Consider the following 26,453-nt stretch of genomic DNA (forward strand, 5'->3'; position numbering starts at 1 on the left):
GACAGTCTTAGTTTCTCTCGGTCAGATCGCCGGCAGGGAGGGACTAATCTATCACGGATTGATCGCTTTTATGTGGGCGACTGGTTAGGGGAGCGAGGGGGCTCCGTTGGCATTCTCGTTGGCACCTCATTTTCAGATCATGCGCCAGTTATTTTGACACTTGAGGAGAGAACATGGGAGCCCAGCTTGCAGTTGAGGATCCCAGAGAGGGTACCTACAGATCCTAGTCTCGCCGAGGACATTGAGAGGATCTGGCATGATAGTCAGTGCTCTGACCAGGATGCAGCAGGCCAGTGTGCCCAGGGACTCATGGAGCTTAGCTCTTTTCTGCACGCTGCAGCTTTGACACGGATGGGAGAGATTCGCGAGTGGGAGCAGCGGCTGAGACGTAGCCTTGCTTCGCTTCAGCGCCTTCAGGAGCAGCAGCCTGCATGTGAGTGGGTGGCGTCCCAGCTGAGCCAGGCACGCCAGGAGGTTAGAGAGGCAGAGGAGCAGAGACATGAGTTTTACTATCGTCGCCAAGCCTCTCAGTGGACGCAGCTTGGGGATAGAGTGACTGGGGAGTTTTTTGAGATTACTGGACCCCGCCATGCTCGAGCAGGAGTCGGTCAGCTTGGGAGGCCGGACGGATCTGTAGCTACTGAGCCCGGGGAGATCAGAGCCATTGCCATTGGGTTCTATAGAGACCTGCTTTCAGCGGAGCCAGCCACTGAGGCTCGGGATGCTTGCAGACAGACGGTGTGGGCCCATGTGCAGAGGAGGGTCACAGATCGTATGCGTACAGTCCTTGGTGCGCCTCTTTCAGAGGTTGAGCTTGCTGAGGCCTTGAGGGTCCTGCCGCGCCATAGTTGCCCAGGGGAGGACGGGCCGACGCCTGCCTTTTTTATGCGCTATTGGGACCTTTTGGGGCCAGGCCTCCGCAGGGGCTTTCAGTATGTTTTGGACACTGGGGTGATGCCACAGAGCTTTTCAGAGGGCTTGATCTTTCTCATCCCCAAGGGGGAGGGAGTATCAGATGATATTCGGCATTGGAGACCTATTACGATCCTCAATATTGTCTACAAGGTCTTAGCAAAGGCCTTGAGTTTGAGGATCCAGCCGTTCCTGGGGGAGTTGATTCATGCTACCCAGACAGGATTCGTCAAGGAGCGTAGTATCCTTGACAACATTTTCACCTTCTGGGAGGCAACGGCCCGAGCTAGATTTCGTGGTGAGGACTTGGTCGTGATGCTTCTCGATTTTGAGAAGACATACGATAGAGTCGATTGGGGTTTCTTAGAGGGCACTATGCTTCGCCTGGGCTTTGAGCCAGGTTGGATTAGAGGGGTGGCGGCTCTGTATTCCACAGCTCGCAGCCAGGTGTTGATTGCAGGAGGACGGGGGCCGAGTTTTGAGCTGACCAGATCAGTCCGTCAGGGGTGTCCCCTCGCCCCTTTTCTTTTTCTATTCTTTGCGGAGGCTATGAGCATGTATTTGACGGCAGAGGAGGTTGGTTTGAGAGGACTCCAGCTCCCAGTTCGGGGGGAGGACTTGCTCGATGCTGAGTTTGCTGACGACACGGGCTTATTTTTGCATGGCCAGGAGGCCAATCTTCTTCGGGCAGAGCGGTCGCTCCAGGTTTTTAGTGCAGCTTCAGGAGCATTGATCAATTGGCGCAAGACAGTGGCCTTTTGGATCAGTAGCGCTTCCACTCCGGCATGGAGCCCGGACCCCGGTTTTAGATGGATTCCTCCTGGCACAGCAGTGCGGTATTTGGGATGCCAGATTGGACTAGATTTGTCACGTGAGCAGTAGATTGCCCCGCTTCTTCTGAGCATTCGGAAGAAGCTTTTGTATTGGAGTACAGCTCGACTATCCTTGGCCGGGAGAGTGGTTGTGGCAAATCAGGTGCTGTTAGCGACCATGTGGTACATTACGTCTTGCTGGATCTTCTCAATTTCTTGCATCAGCCAGGTACAGAGGCTGATCAGGAACTTTCTTTGGTCTGGGCGGGACGGTCAGCCAGCTCGGGCAAAGGTTGCATGGGCAGTTATTACACTTCCGCTGGCTCAGGGAGGCTTGGGCATTATAGATCCAGTCGATCAGAGTAGAGCCTTATTGGGGAAGCTTATTGTTCGGGGGCTGCTTCCAGGCGCTGAGCCTTGGAAAGAGCTTCTCTTGCAGCGACTGCAGGCTCGGGCTCCCCCAGCAGGGGGCACTTGGGCACCAGAGATTCGATGGATCTTCATAGAGATGAGGAGGACAGGCCTCAGTAGAGGATGGGAGGACAGATTTGCTTTGAGCATCCTGAGAGCTTGGGAGCTGCTGAGACCGGGGCTCTCTCAGCGTCCTCCTCCTTGTGTTGAGGAGCGGGCCAAATAGCCGCTCATCTGGAGCCCAGCGGTTCGCACAGAGCAGGGTCATATGCTGGGTTCTCGGCCTCGTCTAGCCTGGGGACCTTTGGCGGCAGGCCCATCACGTAGCTTTGGAGACTGGCAGGCCTTCTACAGTCTACCAGAGGAGATCCAGGTGGAGAGGTTGAGTCACTTCAGAGGTGGGTTGATTATGAGGGATGACATTCAGGAGGCACTCACAGAGGAGTGGTTCATGCCTATCGAGCTAGTGGCCCCACGGTGGATGGGAGCCTTTACACAGTTGGAGATCCTGATTGTTGTCAGAGCTTGCACTGAGGATGGCAGATGCCTCTACTCTGAGATTCAGGATGAGGGCAGACTTCAGAGAGTGGAGGTGGAGTCGCCTTTGGTTGCAGAGTGCACCTTTCAGAGGATACGGGTAGTGGCCGCCGCTTCTCGGAAGTGGCATATTGACCCAGACCCTGCAGATGTGCTCCCAGATTGGCGCATATGGGCATATGCAGCGCGCCCCTTGGCCTGGCTACAGTGGGACCCTGGTGAGTACGAGTGGCACGATCCTTATGCATCCCTTGAGGCCACAGAGATTACCTTTTTTCAGTATACTGTTCGGTTGGGGCGGCATATTTTGACAGCGAGGAGGATGGTCTCTCCAGCTGCAGCAGGGCACTGGCGGCTATAGGGACTCTCACAGGAGTTTTTGGAGGATTTTTGGGCCCGGCTTTGGGCTAGTCGACAGGCCCGCAGGATCTCGACTTTCTAGTGGCTGGTCGCCCCCACAGGGGCTCAGCAGTTGGCACCTGGCTTGTCTACAGCGGTCTTCCGGCAGCCTGCGTCCGATGCGGCCACCCTATGGAGACACAGAGACATTGCCTTTGGGACTGTCCTCAGGCGCAGCAGATTTGGCTGTGGATGCTGCGTATTCTGGCCCCCCTCTCTCCAGAGGGTACGTACACGTGGGGTGCTGCTGCTTGGTCGACTTCGTCAGGGCCTGTTATGGGCTATGAGACGGAGCAAGACATCCAGGCCATCAGATTCATTAGGGGCCAGCCTCGCCTTGTTCCTTCACCGGATTTCTCGTCCACCAGCTGGACACAGGAGAGGGATCTATGATGGGAGCTCCTCAGCAGCATCACCATCTGGTTCACCTGGAAGGCCCGTTGTTTGAGGGCCTTTGAGGGGAGACTGGAGCCACCAGCAGAGACTGTTCGGGGGATCTGGCAAGAGTTGATTCACACCTTGCGGGGATAGTACGACCGCATTCGGGGCGACTCGGATGAGGCGATCTTGCGGCGCCAGGCCTTTCACACCACCTGGCGCAGCGGCCCCTTCTATACCATTCACGCGGGGTCCCCCCGCTGGCACTACAGGCCACCTGTTTGGCTTTTCCCCCCTCCTATTGTATGATATAGCCTTTCAGTTCTTTGTACTGATACTTGTACTTTTCAGCACCTAGGGAGAGTCTCCCTGGCTGCCCTGCTTTTCTCTCTACTCTGTTTTCTCTTGTGAGCAGGAGAGGATCTTTTGTAGCCCTACGGGCGTTTTTTTATAACTAATGAAAGGATCTTTTCTCGGGAAAAAAAAAAGAAAAAAGAAAAAAAGAAAGTGAGACGGTAGCATTGATAGATACAAGGCCAGGCTTGTGGCCAGAAAAAGGGCATTGATCATGATGAGACTTTCGCACCTACTTCTCGTATGGCCACAGTTAAATGTGTTGTTGCATTGGCTGCCCATCATGGATGGAAAGTGCATTAGTTGGACATTAAATCAGCTTTTCTCAATGGGGATTTGCAAGAAGTGGTTTATGTAAATTAGCCCAATGGTTTTGATATGCCTAGTTAAGAAAACAAAGTATTTAGGCTTCGAAAAGCACTTTATGCTCTCAAACAAGCTCCCCGAGCTTGGTATGAGAAGATACATACTTATTTGACCAGCCAGGGATTTCGGAATAGTCCAACAGAGAGCACCCTCTACGTGAAAGAGGATCATGGCACTTTGATCACGCTCGTTCTATATGTGGATGACATGTTGCTAACTGGGAATGATGTAGAACAGCTTTCAGCCTTCAAAGCTGAATTGAAAACCTCATTTGAGATGACAGATTTGGGGATGTTGCATTACTATTTGGCCATACAATTTGTGCAGATAGATGTTGGGATATATGTACAATAATCAAACTAACTTCAGAAACTGTTGCATAAGTTTGGGTTTCAAGATTGTAATCCCATCTTTACTCCAATGGAACTAGGGCTCAAATTGAGCATGCATGATGTTGGAGAGCCTTTTGATAATATGAGTGGTTACAGCCAAGCAATAGGCTGCCTCATATACTTATGCAACGCACGCTCGGATATTTAGTTTGGTGTTTCCCAGTGTAGCAAATTTATGCACAGCCCATGTATAAAGCATTGGCAAGCAGAAGCGGATCTTCCACTATCTTCAGGGCACCCTGGATTTTGCTTTGGTATTTCCCAAGGGAGGCAGCTTGTAGTTACATGCTTACAGTGATTCAGATTGGGATGGTGACTATGACACACGGCAATCCACCAGTGGGAATTGTTTCTTTTTGGGGAATTCATGCATATCATGGTTGAGCAAAAAGCAACCCACTGTTGCCACATCTACTTGTGAGGCTAAGTCGGGGCATCCTTTACAACCACAGTAGATTGTGTATGGCTGAGGAGATTAATGGCTGATTAATCTTTGTGAGTGTCAACAAACACCCACTACTATACTCACTGACAGTCAGAGTGCTATAGCAATGGCACGAAACCCAATGTTTCATGCATGCACTAAGCACATCAAGATTCATTATCATTATGTCAAGGAGAGGATTCATGCAAGGGAGGTCACATTATCTTACTGCCCCACACAGAATAATGTTGCAGATAGGTTCACAAAGGCGTTGCCTTGAGAGAAGTTTGAAGCTTGGCCAGTCCAAGTCCAAGGCCAAGGATGATAAGGACAAGGCAAGTGGGGGAGCCTTGGTGACTCGCCTCACACCTGAAGAGCATTGCACCAAGATGGCCACTTGACAGTGCTTATATTGTGACTCCACCAAGCACATCGCAAAGGATTGTCTAAGGACCTTGGAGGAGCAATCAAAGGAGGCGGCTTCTTGAGAACTGGAGAATGTGTGTGAAGGAGATGAATGTGTGCGGTCTTAGCCTTTTTCATTTCTTGAGTTGAGCACACACCTTGGGTGCTTCATTGCATCAGGCCATAGGGCGGTTCTTAGTTCCTTTTCTTCCTTCAAGGTGTGCATTGGAGCCATTGCAAGCAGTTCTTGTGTTATAACTAACCCAATGTATTAGTGGCTGGAGTTTGATTAGCGGAGTTTTACTCGGGCCATACTTTGGAGATTCTTCTCGTGGGCTACTCGAGGATATGTAGTGGTTTGCGATGTTTTTTCATGGACGGTTGGACAGACGAAAAGTTCTCCATTTGGGTGGAAGTTGGTCATCCACAGGATTCTTTACAGGTCTTTGTGTTGATGTGACGAGGACGGAATGTGGTTGTTTTAAGTTTTCTTTACATGCACACACATGCACGCACGCACACACACACACACACACACATGCGCGCATGCGCACACACACATGCGCGCGTGCACACACACACACATTTTTTTTTTTGGGTGAAACCAGTTGAAATTGCATTATATCATAAATGTACAAAGGGGTTTGACATAAAGAGGATGTCTAAACCCTAGAACTTAAAAACAGTAGTAAAAAAGTTCTATGCAAGAGACATGAAGATCACCCTCGTGACAGGCATCATACAAAGACTGCCTCAGTGAGGATCTAAAGGACTCATATGAATGAGACAGTGGCTGACCCAAGAAAGCATAATTATGCTGCATCCATATAATCCATAGTGCCCAATATCGAACCAAAGAGAGGAACAAGGAAAACTCTGACAGGGAATGTGAAGATCTGCCAAATAGCCAAAAGAATTTCCCAAATCTCTGTCCTGGAAAGCGAAGATGCAAATAACCTGAAATTCTGTCCAAAAGCAACTTTGAGTGAGGACATAGCCATAGCAAGTGAGGAACTGTCTCAAACTGATACGAACATCGGAGACAAGCAGAGGACGCTATCCCTCTTTTGACTAATTTAACTCCCACTGAAAGCGCACCAACCATGCATCTCCATAAAAATAACCTTTGTTGTAAAGGTAATTTACTTGCCCATAGTAGTTTAAGATTACACCTCCACCAAGAAAGAGATTTGTGCAGATGCCAAAGGGAGTTGGCATGAGTTGCAATCCAAGGGCGTGGCAAAATAGACGTGTAGACCTTCATAGAAGCGAAAGCATGAAGAGGAAGAGGATGATTAGCAGAAACTGAAGATTGCAAAGTCCAATCCCTTAGTCTGTCCCTTTGAGCAAGAGGAGGAACAGGGAGGAACGGATGTAACAAATGACCAAGCTTCCTCTAGATGAATCTATGATGCATACCCAGTGAGTATCTACGAGATGCCTCCGGGAATGATAAAAAATGTCCCTGATCATTGATCACATCTTCCACCTTCCTTATGCCCAGCTTCATAAGATTGTAAGCTCTGATGGGCTCCTGAAGAGCTAATGGAGTGATAAAAACAGCACTCCAATGGAGACTTTCCTGCCGTAAAGAGTTGGAAGAATGCTCATTATCAGGAGACCATTTAAGTGAGGATAAAACCTGTTTCCAATCTTGCAACAAAGAAGTGGAAAGGGGACAGCCTGGAATTCTCCCTTGAAATTTTCCCAAGACTACCTCCCAAAGATCAGTGATCCAGTTGCCATACACCGATGATTTCATAGTAGAACACATGGTTGCTAACATAATGGCCCAGGGCTGTTGTTGGGAAAAAAAAGTAGTAAGCAGAGTTGCCTTACGGGCAAGCATGTGATACCTGAGATTGAGAATGTTAAGACCACCATGCATCTTGGGGGAGCATACAAAATCCATTTTCAGTAATCGCAAAGCTTTCACATGTGACTTAGTCTTCCATAACAATTCCATTGCCTGGGACATGAAGGCTGAAATATCCCTGGGAGACCAGTGAAGCAAAGGTAAGTAAAACTGGACATATGCCATGAGAATAGATTGGACTATCCGAAGTCTAACATGTAACGGCCATGTGGGAATTTTCCAATATTCCAACTTGTCATGAAGCTTCCGGAAAATCCATTCCATTTGTTGTTTCCTTGTGATATTCCAGCCAATTGGATACCCTAAATGACGCACCACCTCATGACATTGCACAATGTCTCCGGGCCATAAAAGGGCATGCCAATCACAGCTCTTTAAGGGAATGAGCTTGGATTTTCCAAAATTGACCATCAAACCAGCTGCAATGCCGTAAAGAGAAAGAGTATCCATGAGAGTCCGAAGATCTTGCTGAGTTTTCTTTGGCATGAAATATGAGTCATCGGCATATGCCTGTGCTATAAGAGGGGTAGACCCAGGAATGCTCAATCCATGAATATGTCCATGCGTCATAAGAGAGTCCATATGCAAGAGCAATGGGTGAGTAGCAATTGCATATAATAGAGCACTGAGAGGACAGCCTTGACGCACGGATCTGGTCAACTTCCAAGCCTGTGATAAATGATTACCAAGGATGCATTGAGAAGTGGACTCAGAATATAACCAATATATGATGTGTACCAACTTAGGACCAAAGTCCATCTTGGACATGATGAGAGAAATAAAATCCCAATGAACCGTGTCAAAGGCTTTGGCCACATCCACTTGCATAATCAACACATCTTGTTGAGTATATTTTGCATATTCAATGGCAATCAATGCATTGGAAATGTTATCCTGTATTTGCCATCTGGGCAAAAAACCATATTGACGAGGATGGAGTGCATGACTCAATGCTCCAGATATCCGGTGAACAATCATCTTTGCAACAAGTTTATAAATAACCGGCATGAGTGTGATTGGCCTCCAGTCAGACATTTGTTGGCATAGACTTTTCTTAGGGATTAGTTGAACAATGCCATGCTTCCATGAAGAAGGAAGACAGCCTTCCTGCCATGCCATGCCATGTTAATCATCTGCAGGAGGACATCCTTAAGGTCTTCCCAAAAAGCCAGGTAAAATTCCACTGAAAGACCATCCCAACCCGGAGACTTGGATTTACCAAGATGATGCAAGGCCTCCTCCAATTCTGTTTCAGTGAAAGGTAGCTCAAATCGAGCTGCATCCTTAGTGTGGATAACTGGAGAGACATGTTGTACAAATTGTTGCCCAGCTTGATGTACCTGAGAAGATGGCTGATGTACCCCAGAAAACAAATTCTGAAAATGAAGGAGACATACATGCTGTAGTCCAGACATAGTGTCAGTCCAGGAACCATCTGAAAGCCTCACTCTATATATGGATTGTTTCCTTCTGTGAGCATGCAAGTTTCGGAAAAAAGATTTAGAGGAACAGCCTTTGTCCAACAGCGCGCGCGCGCGCGCACACACACACACACACACACACACATACACACACACACACACACGCACATGCATTCACACACGTGTTGTAACTTTGATTTTAGAGAATCTTTGTTTTCTCTTTGGTGGCTACTTAGCTAGTCGAACTTCAAATTTGAGGCAGTTTCAAGTTTTTGGCATACTCATTTTCTTGTTCTTGTTCATTGATGAGAGTTTTGCATTTCACAGTATTTTCTAGCTCAAATATTTTTTCAATTCTATGATGAAGATACATAATAATACTTTTGATTGAAATGGTTCTTTTGTGCAGGTTGATCTGGTGTCAGCAGTTCATATAGCAGACAAGGAGTAAGTTCTCTACTTAACATGAACATGTTAAAAACTTAAATCAAAGAAGCCACAATTTTGCTACATGCATGAAATTGGTAGAACAGAATGCTGTTTTTTCCCCAAGCAAAGATCCATCTATTAGTAGAAAATAGAATGTCTACAAGTGGACCACAACCCCCAATGGAGGCGACGTGTATAAAAAGGGAAAAAAGGGAGGGCTTTCTCCATGGCTGTGTGCAAGCCTCAAGGAGAATACATGAACAATCGAGGACGATTGCTTTGTTTTAAGAGGGGGGTATGTTACAGGACTGAGTATTTTACCTCTTTTTCTTAAGCATTGTAATTATGTTTTAAACCTGTTTAGCATTTACTAATCATGTTTACCTGTATATGCATGTGTAAGTTTGTACACATGTGTGGATGCAGATACGTGTTTGGTGTGTGTGTGTGTGTGTGTGCATATGTGCATGTTTCTGTTTTTTCTCTTACTTTGCTGCTGGTATAGCAATCTGTCTCTCAAGGCTATTTGTGGGTCAGCCCTGCAAGTACAAGAAGTACTGGCACTGTGGCACTGCCACGTGGCGGCTGCACAGGCTGGACTGCACGTGTTGATGTGTGGCTGGTTGCAGATGATGAGAAGCAAACGTGTGGCGCTGACACATGGCGGCTGGCTACTGCATACCTAGGCTGCAAGACTGCAGGCATGCCATGTAGGCAGCTGACATGGCAGGCGCTACAGCCGTACTGCACCCAAGTGCAAGAGAGAGAGAAGCGAAGCTCAAGGCAGCAAGGGCAAGGTGGGCAGCTAGATGCGATGGCGCTGGGCAGTAAAGAAAAACGCAAAAGCACCAGGTAGCAAAAACGCGCAAGGAAAAAAAAGTGCGGAAGAAAATGCCGGGCAGCCTATAAAAAAAAAAAGAAGAAACAGCATGGGTTTTCGAAAAACGCTTATGCGCTATGTTATTTTTTTTATATTGAAAAGAAAAAGAGAGAGAGCTATTCGATAGTTTTTGGAAAAAAGAAAAGCCTTTGTAATAGTTTTTTTTTTCTAAGGGGGAGGGGGAAAAGCTATCCCCAACTTGTATAAATAGGAGGCCAAGGCCCTTGTTTCACCACAACACAAATTGGGTGAAAGCTTCAAGAAGATCTCCTCTACGTGGAGCAAGGGGATTTCTTCTCGGGAATTGTACAAGGGCTACGCCGACCTCGATTGATAAATAAATACCTGCGGGGGCGCCACGCTTTGGGGCCAATTGGTCTTTTGTGCAGGAGCACTCTAGCTCCACTTATTCTTCTTTCTTCCAAATTTATTATTATTCCAGTTCGTTAGGAGATTTAAGTGTGATAAAATGTGTTCACCGCTGGTCAAGTTTCTGAAGGCTAGTTTCAAGGTTCCATTGCCGGGATTCATCGTCAACTTTTTCAAGAGGGCGAGCTTGTGGGCGACACATTTAATTATATGGATGGAACTAATGCGGAGATGAAGGATTTATCTTCAGAAGAGGACGACTACTTCTATGAAGATGAGGAAAGCGAGCAAGAAATACCTTCCGATATGCCAGAACTTGAAGATGATGATGCCACCTATGAACGAAAGATGCAGAGTTTGATGGAGGGATTAATAGAACTCGCGAAGGACTCACGTTTTCAACAAAACTTCAAAGCTGATTCTAAACCACGGAAGCAGGGGTCTGAGAAGAAAGCTAAGCCTCAACATTCGTCTCCCATCCACCCAAATTTTCAGCCATACCCTGATTCTTCTTCTTCTTTTTCCCCATCTACCCATGGAAACCCTTTAAATACTTCTCATCCTGGTTACTTTGGCGAAGGCTCAGTCTTTCATTCCATGATGGGTGTACCCAACATGGGCATGAATGGGAGCTATGGTATGCAACCAGGTATGCATGGAAGTATGCCAGGAGGTATGTATGGAACTTATGGTGGTGGTGGTGGAAGTGCTTTTGGTATGCCTGGTATGGGAAGTGGTATGATGGGCATGGGATCTAATGTTGTGGGCAATTCTTTTCTCAAACCACATCCATATGATAATCTTGTTCAGGGCGAGAATCCAAAAGATTATAAAGAGGGTGGTACTGCAGTAAAGTTTGATACTTTTAGTGATGCAAAGGATCGTTTGAATGCTTTCACCTTCATTCAACAGTTTGATGCGGCATTTTCTGGTGGTAACTTCACAGAGGCATCTAAGATATGAAAGACAGCTTCTTTTCTAAAGGGAAATGCTCTTCAATGGTGGTTTTTCAATGATCGGTGTAACCTCAACCGAATGTCCAGGACAAGCTAAAGTAGCCTCATGCAACAAACCCATCTCCTCTGGTTTGATGCCCAACTTTGTTGCAAGCTTGGGGGTGATGAAGTTTGCACGAGCCCCTGGATCGAAAAAGATCAAAACCTGCTGATCTTGAAGTCTTCCCCATGCTCTGCACAACTCTGAAGATGCATCCCCTTGCTTCATCCCTATCAAGTCAGGTACTAGTCCAGCAGACGGTTTTTGTTTCTTTGCTTTAGGCTCTTCTTGTGAGTCATCTGCGTTTTTAAGTGCTCTCTTCAGACACCTATAGTATCGATGTCCCCCTTCTTCACAAGAGAAACATTTGTTGCCAGCTATAAGCTCTTTCTTTTCTTCATTTGTCCTTTGAGGTAAGGGCTGAAATTTTCTCTTCTTGGATTGCCCCTTCTCTCGTGGTTCAGTGTTTTAGGTCTCCTTTGACTCCTTTGCCTCTTTTGATGCTTTCTTGGAAAAGAGACGTTGATCCTTGAATCCTGACATCTGACCAGTAAGCATGGCATATCCAGTCTAAGCATTTTCTATCATCTGAGTCATACTTATGACCTTTGTTGTCACGAAGCTCCTTGAGTAACCCACAGTAATATGTCTCTACATACTCAACCAGTGACACGGGCCTAAAGGATGTGACCGGTAGCAGAGCATCCCAAAATTTCTTGTTATATTCTTCCAGATTGCTACAATCTCTGGAATCTAATCGATGCCAAGCTATCATAACATCCACCTCAAAAGTCGGTGTCAACCATAAAGAAGAGAAGATTTGCTTGAACTCCACCCAAGTGCTAGGTGCTATTGCGTCTCAGTGTGCAGACTTGAACGGACCGAGAGAATGATTTCTACATCATGCCTTTGGTGGGTTGTGATGTTTTGTTGGGTATGCCTTGGTGCCATAAGGTTCAAGCGGTAGTAGATACTTTCAACAGGAAAATCTCTCTCACTCACAAGAATCAGGAACACACTCTTGATGTAAAGCTTAAAGGGGAATCTATTCTTGTTGTATCGGCTTCGGCCATTTCTCTTTTAATAAAGAAACATATTTCTGTTTACTTAGTGTTTGTTAAAGAGAATCAGGATACCACAGATTCTAACCAGTTTGAGTTGGACAAGGAAAGATTGGACTTTCTCAAAAGTTTTCAAGATTGTTTTTTAGAGGTTTTGCCAGGGGAGTTGCCGCCTCCTAGGCCTGAGGATCATGGGATTGATTTGATTCCTGGAAGTTCATCACCGAATAAGCCACCCTATAGAGTGAGTGCAGCCCAACAAGAAGAGATTATGAGCCAAGTGCGTGATCTGTTGGACAAAGGGTTGATTCAGCCGAGCTCTTCGCCCTATTGTTCACCAGTGCTTTTGGTACAAAAGAAAGATGGTTCTTGGCGGATGTGCATTGATTACAGGGCACTGAATAAGATTACCATCAAGAATAGATTCCCTATACCTCGAATCGATGATATTTTGGATCAATTACAGGGAGCAACTTACTTCAGTCACATTGATCTGAAGAGTGGATATCATCAAATTCGCATCAGGCCAGAAGATGTGTACAAGACAGCTCTCAGGACAACTTTTGGACTTTATGAGTTTTTGGTCATGCCTTTTGGTCTTACAAATGCTCCAGCGACCTTCAACAGGATGATGGATCGGTTTTTTCGACCCCACCATGCTTTTGTGGGCACCTTCTTTGATGATATGATTGTGTTTTCTCATTCAGAGAAGGAGCATCAAGAGCATTTGACCAAAGTCTTTGAGGAACTCAGAAAGCATAGGTTGGTTGTCAACAGAAAGAAGAGTGAATTTTTCATGCAGGAGATTCACTTTCTTGGGCACATAGTGTCTAAGGATGGCATCAGGATGGATCCAGCAAAAATTGAAGCAATAAAGAATTGGCCGGATTTGCAGACTATACATGATATGAGAAGTTTCTTAGGACTTTGTTCATATTACAGGAGGTTTATCCGATTCTTTGCAGAGATTGCTTCACCTTTACATCACTTGACCAAAAAGGATATAAAATTCAGGTGGACAGAAAAGGAAGTGGAAGCTTTCAATAAGCTTAAGGAAAAGCTAACCATTGGTCTAGTTTTGGTTCTACTAGATCCACATAAATCTTTTGTGGTACAGTGTGATGCATGCGGGAATAGCATTGGAGCTGTTCTTATGCAGGAAGGACATGTTATTGCTTATGAGAGTAGAACTTTGTCACCAGTAGAAAGGAATCTACAAGTGTATGAGAAGGAGCTTCTTGCGATTATTCATGCTCTTTCTACTTGGAAACATTACCTTCTTGGGGTTGATTTCATTGTTTAGAGTGATCATCAGACTCTTCGATACTTACTCAAACGAAGCTCTCAGAGAAGCATATGAGATGGGCAAACTTTTTGTCCATGTTTCAGTTTCAGATTGTTCATGTGGATGGTAAAAAGAATGTGGTTGTGGATGCCTTGTCAAGGAAACCACATGTGGCCGCTGTCTCTGTTATCTTTCATCATGAACTTGTTGATATGCGAGAACAGTATGCTCATGACTCAGATTTTGAGCGTATCTTTGATCGTTTGACTGAAGGAGAGTGAGTTGATCATTATTCTCTCAAGGAAGGATTTCTGATGATGCATGACAAATTGTGTGTTACATCTCAGTTGAGGCAGAAGGTTTTGACAGAGTGCTATGCTCTGCCTTATGCAGGCCATCGTGGTATTGAGGCTACAGTGAAGGCTTTGGAGGCATTCTTTTATTGGCCTACTATGCATAGGGATGCTGATGCTTTTGTTCGTGATTGTATCATTTGTCAGAAGGTGAAGTATGACCGTCAAAAGACACCTGGGTTACTTCATCCTTTGCCTATTCCAGATAGACCGTGGGAGAGTATTGCTATGGATTTTATCTTTGATCTTCCTAGGACAGAGTGGGAATGATGGCATCTGGACTATCGTGGATCGTTTCAGCAAGCAGGCACATTTCATTTGCGTCAGGAAGAAGATTAATGCAGAGCAAATGGTGAGGATATTTTTGACAAATATCTTCAAGTACCATGGGATGCCCACATCTATTGTCAGTGATCGAGATCTTCAAATGACGAGTTTATTTTGGAGAGCATTGTTCGAGAACATGAAGACTTCGTTGACAGATGGGCAATCGGAAATTGCCAACTCAGTTGTATTGGATCTTCGAAAGTGTTATGTTTCGGATCATAAGGAACAGTGGGAAAAGTATCTTTCTTTGGTGGAGTTTGCTTACAACAAAACCATTCACACTTCCATTCGTAAGGCACCTTTCGAGATTGTGGAAGGCGGGAAGAAAGTACCTCCGATCCTACATACAAAGGATAAGATCTTTGAGGCAGATCGTTTTGTGGAGAATATGGATGAGGCTTACAAAAAGGTCAAGGTGGCTCTTCAAACGACTCAAGAGAAACAGAAGAAAGCAGCAAACCTTCACCATCGATCGTTGGTTTTTGATTTGGGTGATTGGGTGCTTTTGAGATTTGAGAAGGCTAGACTCAGGAAAATGAAGGGTAAACAGAGTTTATATCCTAAATTGAGTATGCGGTACGATGGGCCTTTTTAGGTGATTGAGAAGATGAGTGATGTTTCTTATCGTCTTTAGTTGCTGGATCATTGAGGGATTCATAATGCATTCCATTTGAGTCTTCTTAGACCTTTCAGAGCTGAGGTGCCTACAGATCAGGTTGATGAGTCACAACCAGAGGTAGAACTTGATGAGATTCTTCAACCGGAACAGATTTTGGCACATAAAGAAAGAAAAGTCAGAGGGAAAGTTTCACGCCGATATCTGGTGAAGTTTGTGAACTATTCACGTATGGATTCGAAGTGGATGGAGGAGGGTGACTTGGCAGATTCACCGAGGATACTACAACTTTACCTCGAGGCTTTTGGTTTGAAGCCTTAGAAAGTGCTTCAACAGGTTCAGCTGTGGATTCTGGAATACTACCTGTTACTCAAGAGGGGGGTGACTCCACTCCTTTGTCACAGAGTTCACTTGGATGAGATCTGGAAGTCGCTTGGTGTTCTTATCAGCACAACATAGATACTGAACTGACAATATATGTTTATGGGATTTCTATGATATATGTGTACTAGTCACATGATTTTGATTCATGGATATTCGAATCTTTTGAGAGAATGGGGACGCCTATTCTAGACTTTCGTTTGATATGCATCAGTGTTTACTCATGTTCATGATGTACTGCTGATCGTGGGTCCTGTGGGATGGCCATGAGCGGAGCAGGTAAAGCATCTAGGGGGACATGACTATTCACGAGGTGGATGCTCTTGATTTATGTTTTTCAGATGTTCTGTTTCAGTTGGCAGGACATAGCTTTCTTGTTGCTCTCTTAGATTCTGTTTCAGTTGGCAGATCCTTTGAATGAACAATCGAGGACGATTGCTTTGTTTTAAGAGGGGGGGTATCGTCAAATCCCCATAGATCTCCTCGTAGAACGCTCTTGGTACGAGACTCAAAACCTGCAAACAAACAAACAAACGAGAAGAGGGTGCAGGCCTGACTCACCACCCAACCATGACAGCCGTGGGCAAGCCCACAGATTTGGCTGTCCCCACCGAGCCACGAGGTGAGCTAACTAGGTTGATGTACTGACCAATCTCTACCTCGCGACGTCCCATACCGCCACGAAGCTACCCTCACGGGCCTCGAGACTACTGCCGGCCTCAGTTGCGTAAATCAGGTGCACGTCTGCACTAGATCCAATCTCCAGACCATAGAGCTCTCACAAAACATGCGAGACTCTGAAAAACTAATGACTAACCTTGGCCACCCTTTTATAGGCTCTTGGCCGGTCATTGGGCGTCCACACTTGGGCGCTCGCCCGTCCATACTTGGGTGCCCACCTGTTAGTCTATCCCTAACTCAGCTCGCCAATCAGCCTGCCTAGCTCCAAGCTTCCCCAAACCTCGAAGCTAGTCTTGTGTGTGTGTAGCACACGGTAGATACACACTGTGCACATGACATACTCCCCTTCCTCTAAGAGCTCACTCTTGAGCTCACTCCTGAGCTCACTAAAAAGCTAGGGTAATCTCTGTGAAGAGTAGTCAATGTCTCCCATGTAGCGTCCTCCTCAACACGATCCTTCCACTTGATCTTGTATTTCGTGATAAGTGTATTACGTAATCTTCTTTCACGAAATCCAAGAATCTTTTCAGGTACGTGTGGAACAAATGTCATGTCTTCGACATCTATGATTTCTTGAGGAGTAACTAACTGGTCTGTTCCACCCAATACTTCCTTAAGTCTACTGACATGAAATACAAGATGAACTTTCACATGAGAAGGCAAATCCACTTCATATGCAACTGAACCAATACGTCATGTAATACGAAATGCTGGAAAGAGGCTGTAGCATTGGTTAACCCAAAAGGTAATACGAGAAACTCGTCATACCTAGTCTGAAAGGTGGTTCTTTCAACATGCCTTTCATGAATACGTATCTGGTGATAGCTAGTACGTAAATCTATCTTCGTGAAATATTTCGCTCCTGCTAACCGGTCAATCAGGTCATCTGATCGAGGGAGAGGATAACGGTTCTTAATTGTCAACTTGTTCAATCTCTTGTAATCTATACACATTCTCCAAGTGTTGTCCTTCTTTCTCTTAAGCAACACAGGTGCACCCCAAGGTGATTTACTTGGACGGATCTAGCCCATCCTGAGATAATCTTTGAGTTGTTTAGCTAACTCATCTTTCTCGGCTTGGCTCATCCTGTAAGGTGGAATACTAACAGGATGAGCACTAGGGATCAGTTCAATACGATGATCTACTAGGGATCAGTTCAATACTTTGGCTTGGGTCCTGCGTTGGTCTTTGCACCCTTTTGCTTCGGGCACTCGTTACGCATGTGTCCTTTTTCTTCGCAGATGAAACAACGTCCCTCCTTCTTGAGCTTCAAAGCCTTAAGGAGTCGTTTCTTCTTCGCTGATGTCGAACTGGAATTTTTCGAAGGTTGGTTCGAAGACTTTCATTCAGTCGTGTTAGCCATTGGTACGGAGAACTTTCTTTTGTGCTTGTTCCCCTGCTCGGTAACGGGTTTAGACTTGGAAGAGACCATTGTATCATCATAGATACGAGCTGAATGAATGGCCTCGTCCAAAGTTTTGCATTTGTTATTTTTAACCTGTAAACGGTATGAGTCGGGTAAACCGGCTACAAAGAACTCCATCCTGAGATGATCTTTGAGCTGTTTAGCCAACTCATCTTCCTCAGCTTGGCTCATCCTGTAAGGTGGAATACTAACACGATGAGCACTAGGGATGAGTTCAATACGATGATCTACTGCCCTTTCAGGTGGTAAGCCCGATGGCGGTTCCTTAGGAAATACATCTTGAAATGAATCAAGTATATTTTGTAATTCTTTGCTTTCAAATACACTTAATTCATTGACATCCATAGAATGTATGAGAAATGAAGAAAGTGGAATCAATACACAATGGAAAGCAGTATACAAAGAAGAATCCATTATATTTCCAAAATCACTTGTATTTACAAGAGGTCCCTTAGAAGGATGTATACAGTCACCAAAGATACTAAACTGGGTGTTCCTATGTTGAAAAGAAAAAATATGACTAGACCAATCTATCTCACTTTAAGAGTCTTAAACCACTCAATCCCTAACAACAAGTCTACATGTTCTAGGTGCACAATATAGCATTCCAGAGTATCTTTGTAGTCCTGAATCCGGAGCATCTCCACCTTTCGATCCCATACTTGCCGACCCGCAGGTAGGCGTACCTCATAGGTATGATCGCTGGGTGTCGTATCAAGACTCAATTTCTGCACAAGTTTGTAGCTAACAAAGTTGTGTGAGCTGCCAGGGTCTAGAAGAAGGTGAATTCTATGGCCGTTCACTTCTCCATAAACTCGGAGAAGATCATGCAAGTGAAAAACTTTAGAGTTGAACAAACAATCAGAACATGTACTAGGGCGAGAAAGTACAGTAACTGACGTACCTGTCAAAGACAACTGGTTAGTTGCCTTTGGCTTGGGTCCTGCGTTAGTCTTTGCACCCTTTTGCTTCGGGCACTCGTTACGCATGTGTCCTTTTTCTTCGCAGATGAAACAACGTCCCTCCTTGAGCTTCAAAGCCTTAAGGAGTCGTTTCTTCTTCGCTGATGTCGAACTGGAATTTTTCGAAGGTTGGTCCGAAGACTTTCCTTTAGTCGTGTTAGCCATTGGTGCGGAGAACTTTCTTTTGTGCTTGTTCCCCTGCTCGGTAACGGGTTTAGACTTGGAAGAGACCATTGTATCATCATAGATACGAGCTGAATGAATGGCCTCGTCCAAAGTTTTGCATTTGTTATTTTTAACCTGTAAACGGTATGAGTCAGGTAAACCGGCTACAAAGAACCCCAAAAGAGTTATGGGATCCATCTTCGTAGCTTTCATCTGCAAGTCCCTAAATTTCTGGAGGTAGACCTCATAAGTGAGGTCGAGGTCATAGTCAAAGCTGTAAACCGGGCAACCACATCATAATCATCCTCTTCTTGAGGAACTCTTTCTTGAAGACATCTTCGAATTGTGCCCAAGTCGTTGGCTTAGGGTTGAGTTCCTTCCACCAAAGCAAAGCTTTGCCTGAGAGGAAACCTGCTGCTAACTGGATCTTTTTCCGATCATCATATAAATGGAACTGAAAATGGACTTGTCACTTATGTAGCCAAGTGTCCACTATCTCCTTTTGGTACGTTGCTTTTGCTCGCCCCCAAACTGCTATGGAGTAATGTTGGGGCCCAAAGCAGAGGCCAAGGTATCCATACCCGAAAGAGTAGATAGGGTAGTGGTCAAAAGAGAGATGGAGTTCTGCAAAGCTTGCATCTGCGCGGCGATTTGTGCCTGACGTTCGGAAGAAGAAGCTTCGTGAGCTACTTTGAACTCTTGGAAATTAGATTTGGTCATATAATCGTCAAAAAGATCGGCATCGGTATCTTCCGTAGCCTGCGAGCCTTCGCGATCGACAAGGGGCTCCACCTTGGATTCTTGGGTTGACATCGTGAAGAGGGCAAGTGGAGAACTTGAGAGCTTGAGAGCTTGAAAACTTGAGAGATGTGTGGCAAGAAGCCCACTTAAGGGGTTTATATAATCTTCCCCAAAAGCAACTTGAGCTTTTGCTTTTGTGTTTTTTTTTCTTATATATATATATATATATATTGATGAGAAGCAAATGTGTGGCGCTAACACATGGCCGCTGGCTACTGCATAGCCAGGCTGCAAGACTGCAGGCACTACCACGTAGGCAGCTGACGTGGCAGGCGCTACAGCCGTACTGCACCCAAGCGCAAGGGAGAGAGAAGCGAAGCTCAAGGCAGCAAGTGCAAGGCGGGCAACTAGATGCGATGGCGCCAGGCAGTAAAGAAAAATGCAAAAGCGCCAGGTAGCAAAAACGCGCAAGGAAAAAAAAAGCGCGGAAGAAAACACCGGGCAGCCTATAAAAAAAAAAAAGAAGAAAAGCAATGTGGGTTTTTGGTAAGCGCTTATTCGCTATGTTATTTTTTTATATTAAAAAACAAAAAGAGAAGCTATTTGATAGTTTTTGGAAAAAGAAAAGCCTTTGTAATAGTTTTTTTTTTTCTAAGCTATGCTTCCCCCCCCCCCCCCCCCCCCCCCCCCCCCCCCGCCCCCCAACTTGTATAAATAGGAGGCCAAGGCCCTTGTTTCACCACAACACAAATTGGGTGAAAGCTTCAAGGAGATCTCCTCTACATGGAGCAAGGGGATTTCTTCTCAGGAATTGTACAAGGGCTATACCGACCTCAATTGATAAATAGATACCTGCGGGGGCGCCACGCTTTGGGGCCAATTGGTCTTTTGTGAAGGAGCACTCTAGGTCCACTTATTCTTCTTCTTCCAAATTTATTATTATTCCAGTTCGTTAAGAGATTTAAGTGTGATTAAGTGTGTTCACCGCCCGTCAAGTTTCTGAAGGCCGGGTTTAAAATACATCAAGAAAGGAGGGGTGAATTACCTACATTGGGGGCCCAAAGTGCCAAGTTAGGCTGCCATCCCCTTGGAACTCGAGTTGCAAGTGCAAAAGAAGGCAACCCGATGCTATTGCATGCTCTTCAAAAGTGACATGCATGCAGAAGCTGAATCGTGGTTAGGGCTAAGTAGTGAAGCACATAAGAGATTAACGCTAATCTGTGTTGTGAGACACAAGAGAGAGAGAGAGAGAGAGAGAGAGAGAGAGAGAGAGAGAGAAAGCTGTATTAACGTTTACTAGAGGCCGAACTCGACCTATGAGACAAATCAATGTACAACTGTCAATGTCTTCTGGATGTCCAGAAAAAAAAGAGGACAAAATGAACATGAAATAAACTATGAAAGTACTGAGCTAGTTGGGGGGTGTGATGGATGAGAGAGAGAGAGAGAGAGAGAGAGAGAGAGAGAGAGAGAGCTAAACTACTGTATATTGCCAAATTATCAATATATACAATGATGTTTACATATCTACACTTAGATCTGAGTCGTGCATGATATGCAAACCTAGTTGTATCAGTATGCATACCAAAGGGTCAAGGCTGTCCTCATGGTTTTAACACACAAGAGAACTGCTTGTCTTGCTGATGCACAGCTTTTCTAGTGATCCAGACGCCTTGGCTGCTGTTGCCCTTGGCCTTGGCTCTGCAACCTTGGTCTCCGAATGCCCATGAATGATCCTTGACCTCCCTTTTATATGGGGATCTGATGGCAGGTTGGATTCAGGTTAACCATTCATTTCAGGTCATACAGCATCATCAAAAAGGTCACCAAACATGTTCAGATCATGCCCAATAAATATCCCAACCATTAGTGCATGTTTTGGGCATCTCCGAGCACCTATTGGGCTGTCAAAACTGCTCCGGTCCACGTGCTATGGGATCTTTGCAATTGGGAAGTATGTTCATGTGCATTCAGGTTAAGGTATGCATGTGATAACCCGTCTTGCTAAACTTAGTGCATTGGGGCACATTCTTTGTCTATGTTCCAAACTCACCAGTTCTATCTCGAAGCTTTCTAGCTCAGTCTCTGCCTCCATCAAGGTAAAGAGTGGCTTTTGCATAGTAGTGGTATTTTCTATAGCAAAGCCAAGCTCGTCGAGCTTCTTAAGAACCCTTTTGTGACCTTGATGAGCTTCATCTCCCATTGCCCTAGCTTCGACGCCTCCGCCGTCGCTTACATTGATGCCAGGTCAAGCGTAACCCTAGTACCACTGTTGGTTCTACAACCTCATCCATCTCCCTACCAGAGTCGGGGAGATTCTCTCATCCTCCTCCCCACAATATTGGGAGTGATCCGCCTCTTTGGGAATCTGCTCGCCATCGGGATCTTGCTCTAACAAGTACATCTCGAGCAATGATATCTCTATTGGAACTGCTCCATTTGGGATTGCATCGCTCTTTCTCCCTTGAAAGCTCTCCATTATTGAGGATAACACTCTCGATCTTGGGCTGCTCCTCATCCCTAGGCATTTCCATCATAACCTTTGTGGATGCTATCATATAAGCCATCATTATGGGTGTATCACCTCAGACTTACTGGCTAATTACTGTATGCATCCTGGTTAAGTTATGCACATGACATCCCTCTCCCACTAAAGTTGGAGAATTATACTTTTTTGCTCCTCTACGGTTGCATCCAATGGAAGGCTCTGGCTCTGCACCAAACTCACCTGCTCTTTCTCCAAGCCTTTTGGCTCGGTCTCCATACTACTGCCTGTACTATTCTACTATTCTATAGCCTTATCCTCCTCCCTAGAATCTTCTAAAGTTCCTCACAGACTCACATGCTGACCTCATCCTCCTTGCCATGGGGTTGGTAGAGATCCACCTCCTTGGGAATCAGCCCGTTATCGGGATTTTGGCTTGACAATTGCATATTTGGCATTGATATCCCTATTGGAGTTGCTCCATCTGGGATTGTCTCTCCTAAGAATTAGTATGCAATGGGGTTGACGGTTGTAACACGCAATAAAGCCTTCTTTAAACCTGTTTAGTTTATGCGATCCACTTTAAGAGAGAAGATGAGAGTCAACACCAGATTCGGTCCCAATTACTCACTAAAGGGCCCTCCCCCCTGCAAGCACTGCAAGCAAGAGTATTTGCTTGTATTACTTTGGAGAACCTTGTACAATGACGTGAATGATGACTGTGGAGCGCCAAACACAAGGACGAGGAAGACTGAACACAGGCTGAACCAATAGCACTGTAGAAGACTCTATGAAGCCACTTATGCATACCCAGAATTGCTGAGGATATGCACATATGTTGGCTGAAGATAACTTCTCTTACTCCTTTTCAATGGTAATCTTGCAGGAGCACCCACCCTAGCTCTGAGGCCTGCAAATGGTATCAGAGCCTGCCATGCCGCCACCGTTCCCATTGCCATCGCCATCCGGCTCCGCCTTCAGTCGCTCCTGCCAGCTTCACCTCAGCGCCACCAACTGCTCCCGCTAGCTCCACCCGCTGGTGGACTGCCTTACTAGCGCCGCCGGCATTTTGGCGCTACGGGCTACTCACATCTCTATCCCCTGGCAGATTGCCCCCACTACCTTCGTCGTCGTGCGGGCTGCCCCACCAGCTGAGCGTTCTTGGGGGCCAAAGACTCTGGCTGAGCAACCGGCTCCCGTGGCGCAGCTCCTCCCCCATGTCCTACCTTGGAGGTGTTAGAATATGCAGCGGAGATGAAGACAAAATCTGAAAAACTCAAGAGCAAGTGCACTGCAGAAAACCACAGCAATAGAGAAGGAGAGAGAGAGGCATGTAACTCTGCTATATATACACAAGAAAATCCCGAATACTGAATACAACAAGTGGGGGAGCAGGGGGCCATTTAATATGGCCCCACATGAGCAGTCGGCCTGCTCAAAAGACAGCCGACAGGACCAAAATGTCCACGGCAGCACATGTCCCCAGTCGGCCAGCTTCTCAGAGTCGACCAGCACACAGGACAAGTCGGGGACCAGTAGGAGCAGTCGGCTAGCATCCGGGACACCCAGACCAGGAGCCACGGAACATCCTCCCACACCTGGTAAAAATAGGGAAAAAATATGGAGAGTGGGGAAAAATGAGAAAACACCTAAATCGGGCGGACACACCCACAATAGAGGCCCTAGTGTAAATATACAGACAGGAGATGACTGCTACCCCTCTCAGCTCTTGGATGTGGAACCAACCCCAGTGAGCTGGAGTGCCGCCAGAGCAAGGCCTGAGATAGAGACTTCGTGAAGAGGTCCACCGCACTGTCCTCCGTCGAACAGAACTCTAGCAAGATGTCATCAGCAATGTTCTTCTCATGAACAAAATGCCTCTGGATGACCGTGGGTTCCACGAGTGGAAACCCAATCCTGCCAAGCAACCTCTGCAACCTCACCACCTCGCAAGCAGCAGCACAAGCAGCCCGGTACTCTGCCTCTATCGATGACAAGGCAATAGATGGCTGCCTCTTACTGCTCCATAAAACTGCTCCTGAGCCAAGGGAAAAACTGTAGCTTGATGTCAAGGTCCTCGTGTCTGGCTCTCCTCCCCAATCTGAGTCACTCCAACCGTGGAGTCTGACTCCATCCATCAATCCCCCTCCTGTGTAAAGATCCTTCGCATGCTGCAGAAACCACAAGATACGCAATCCTGCCTCCCAAAGAGTCCTCTACAAACATGAGCTCAACAGCCTCATCAGAAAGCACCCGTCCAATTCGGTATCCAGCAACCAGATCAATGAACCATTCTGCTTCCGAGTCAAGGAGGCATCATACTGCTCACAAGGATCAACACCTATTACGGTGGGATGCCAAGTCTTGGAAACCTGTTGAAGACCACTCAAGGCCTTCGTAAACCTATAAACCACCCCCTCTGAATCTGGAACCACAAAGCGTGGAGAATGTGCAACATGCACCTCCTTCTGCAAGTAATCAACTGCCATCTGCCTAGCTTTCCAATAGGTCCCCGTGGAAAGAGCTTCCTCAACTACAGGAATTTCTTTGTCCCGAATGTTACGAGACATCAAAGCATAGGTTACCTGTAAAGTTTCCTTTGACTGACGAACACAAGAACTACCAACATCTGTACTGGAAAGTTCCTACCAACTGTTGCCATCAATTAGCAAGCCATCCACCATCTGGTCCGGGAAAGCCTGCACCTGCAGCGTATCCACACATAAGTGGCCATTACCAGACTGCCACTCATCACAAAACTGAGGACTTGGGGGAGAGAGTGCTGAAAGTTTGTAAACTCCATTCTCCACTTTGCCTTCCCAAACTACCTGGCTTTGCCTTGTCCCAGAGAGCAACAAAATGCTCATCAAACTCCACCCGTATGCCAGTCTTGCAAACCTGATGCACTGACAATAGATGAAAACCAAGTGATGGAACATACAACACCTGGGAGGAATACTTCTCCCCTCTGCCACCATCAAGAACTATCTCCAACCTGCCCTCACTATGAACGGGGATAGTGGATGTATCCCTAGTAAGAATGTGACTAGAATACCTGTAGAGATCTTGTAAAGCCGAACGGGAAAGAGTCATGTGCTTGGAAGCACCACTGTCTAGATTCCACTCCTGAGTATCCGTAGCGGAGAGTCCTCCAACCTCCTCCCTGCACGAAGAAAATGAAACACCAGTGTCCATAACCTCCATGTGCACAAAAGCTGGAGTCTTCACGGCGGTTGCTGCCGAGGATTCGGCACCCTTCTCGGTGCTCCGCTTGGGACACTTCCTCCAATAGTGGTCTTTCTCGCCACAATGATTACAGGTCCTTTCTGCCTTGAGTTTCTGGTGGTCTGAGTCGGACATCTTCTCAGAAGACTTCTTTAATGAAGCCTTCCCTTGGCCCTTGTTGTTACGGTCTTTCGACCGTTGGCCAGTTAAGGCTTTGGAACCTTCGCCCTGTGGATGGTTCGTGAATCTTTCCTCCTGGTCCAAGACCATGGGCACAAGCTCCTCCCATGTGATGGTGGTGAGCCTGCCACTAGTAATAAAAAAGGAGTAAAATACTGAGTACTGAGAGGGCAAATGTGACATCAATGTTATGGCCATATCCTCCGACGATGTCTCTTTCCCAGCCTGGAGAACTTCTTGCTGAAGAGCTCGCAGCTTGTTGATGTGCTCCCGCATCGTCAACGACTTTGCACGATTCATCACCCGCATCTGTACTTTCAAGGAGATCCTCTTCATGGGCGATACCCTGTTGTAGAGAGAAGCCAAATGCTGCCATATACCTCTGGCCAGCGTCATATGCTTGATATGATTGATTACCTGCGGTGTGCAGTTGAGGACTATAAGAGAACGGACCTTGACGTTGACACGATCCCATAACTGTGCATGTGCCTCACGTTTCTTCCGAATTGAGGGTAAATCCCCTTCCTCTAACTCCGGCCGTGGAATCCCAACAACAATGAAATCAGCAAGGTCGTAAGACTCCAAAACAGATTCCATCGTTACCTTCCATATGCTGTAGTTGTTTGTTACCATTTGGCCACCCATGCTTTCTTATCATGCATGTACATTGGACTGGTGTCCATGACAGTTGTATATGTTGGGGATTGATGCCACTCATGTGATACTGTGGACTTGGCTTTCCGTTGGGACTTATGCCTCCATGTACATGCCCGGAAATGCTTGGTGGATTGGTGTTCCGTTGGGTCTGGTACCTCGTATACTTGCTTGGATTTGGTATAGTCTCATGAACGGGGATTGTCCATACCAATGCTGCATTGCATAACATCTTTATGTGCTTGCTTGCAATTGAAATTGCATGTTGTTTTCATGCTTGCTTGACCAATGTGTAGTTCTGAGTAAGGGGACGCCCGCCCGTGAACCGTGCGTGTTGTGAGGATTATGTTGTTAATCTTGCATATTGTGTACTAATTACTACTTAAGTAATTAACTTAGAACAAGAACCTTCAGGAGAACACTTGAGACAAGATTGAATTGACTTGTTGTTATTAAACTGAGTACAATAGGTCTCTTATATAGGAGATGAAGAGACACATTTGAAGAGGCATGTCCTTTGATGAAAGGACATGACCTTAGACGAAAGGGT

The 26,453-nt window shown here is 46.1% G+C and overlaps 1 protein-coding gene across 1 annotated transcript in view; it reads left to right on the top strand.

The window, feature by feature from the left end:
* LOC147622108 (thermosome subunit gamma) overlaps positions 1-26,453 on the top strand; it is a 75,339-nt gene that overhangs the window by 26,365 nt on the left and 22,521 nt on the right. The window contains exon 2 of the mRNA XM_086823199.1: positions 9,097-9,134. Coding sequence (XP_086679325.1) covers positions 9,097-9,134 — 38 coding nt within the window. The remainder of the gene's footprint in view (positions 1-9,096; positions 9,135-26,453) is intronic.

Source organism: Cibotium barometz, chromosome 29 (assembly GCF_041138505.1).
Source record: "Cibotium barometz isolate CiBa-2024 chromosome 29, ASM4113850v1, whole genome shotgun sequence".
NCBI lineage: Eukaryota > Viridiplantae > Streptophyta > Polypodiopsida > Cyatheales > Cibotiaceae > Cibotium > Cibotium barometz.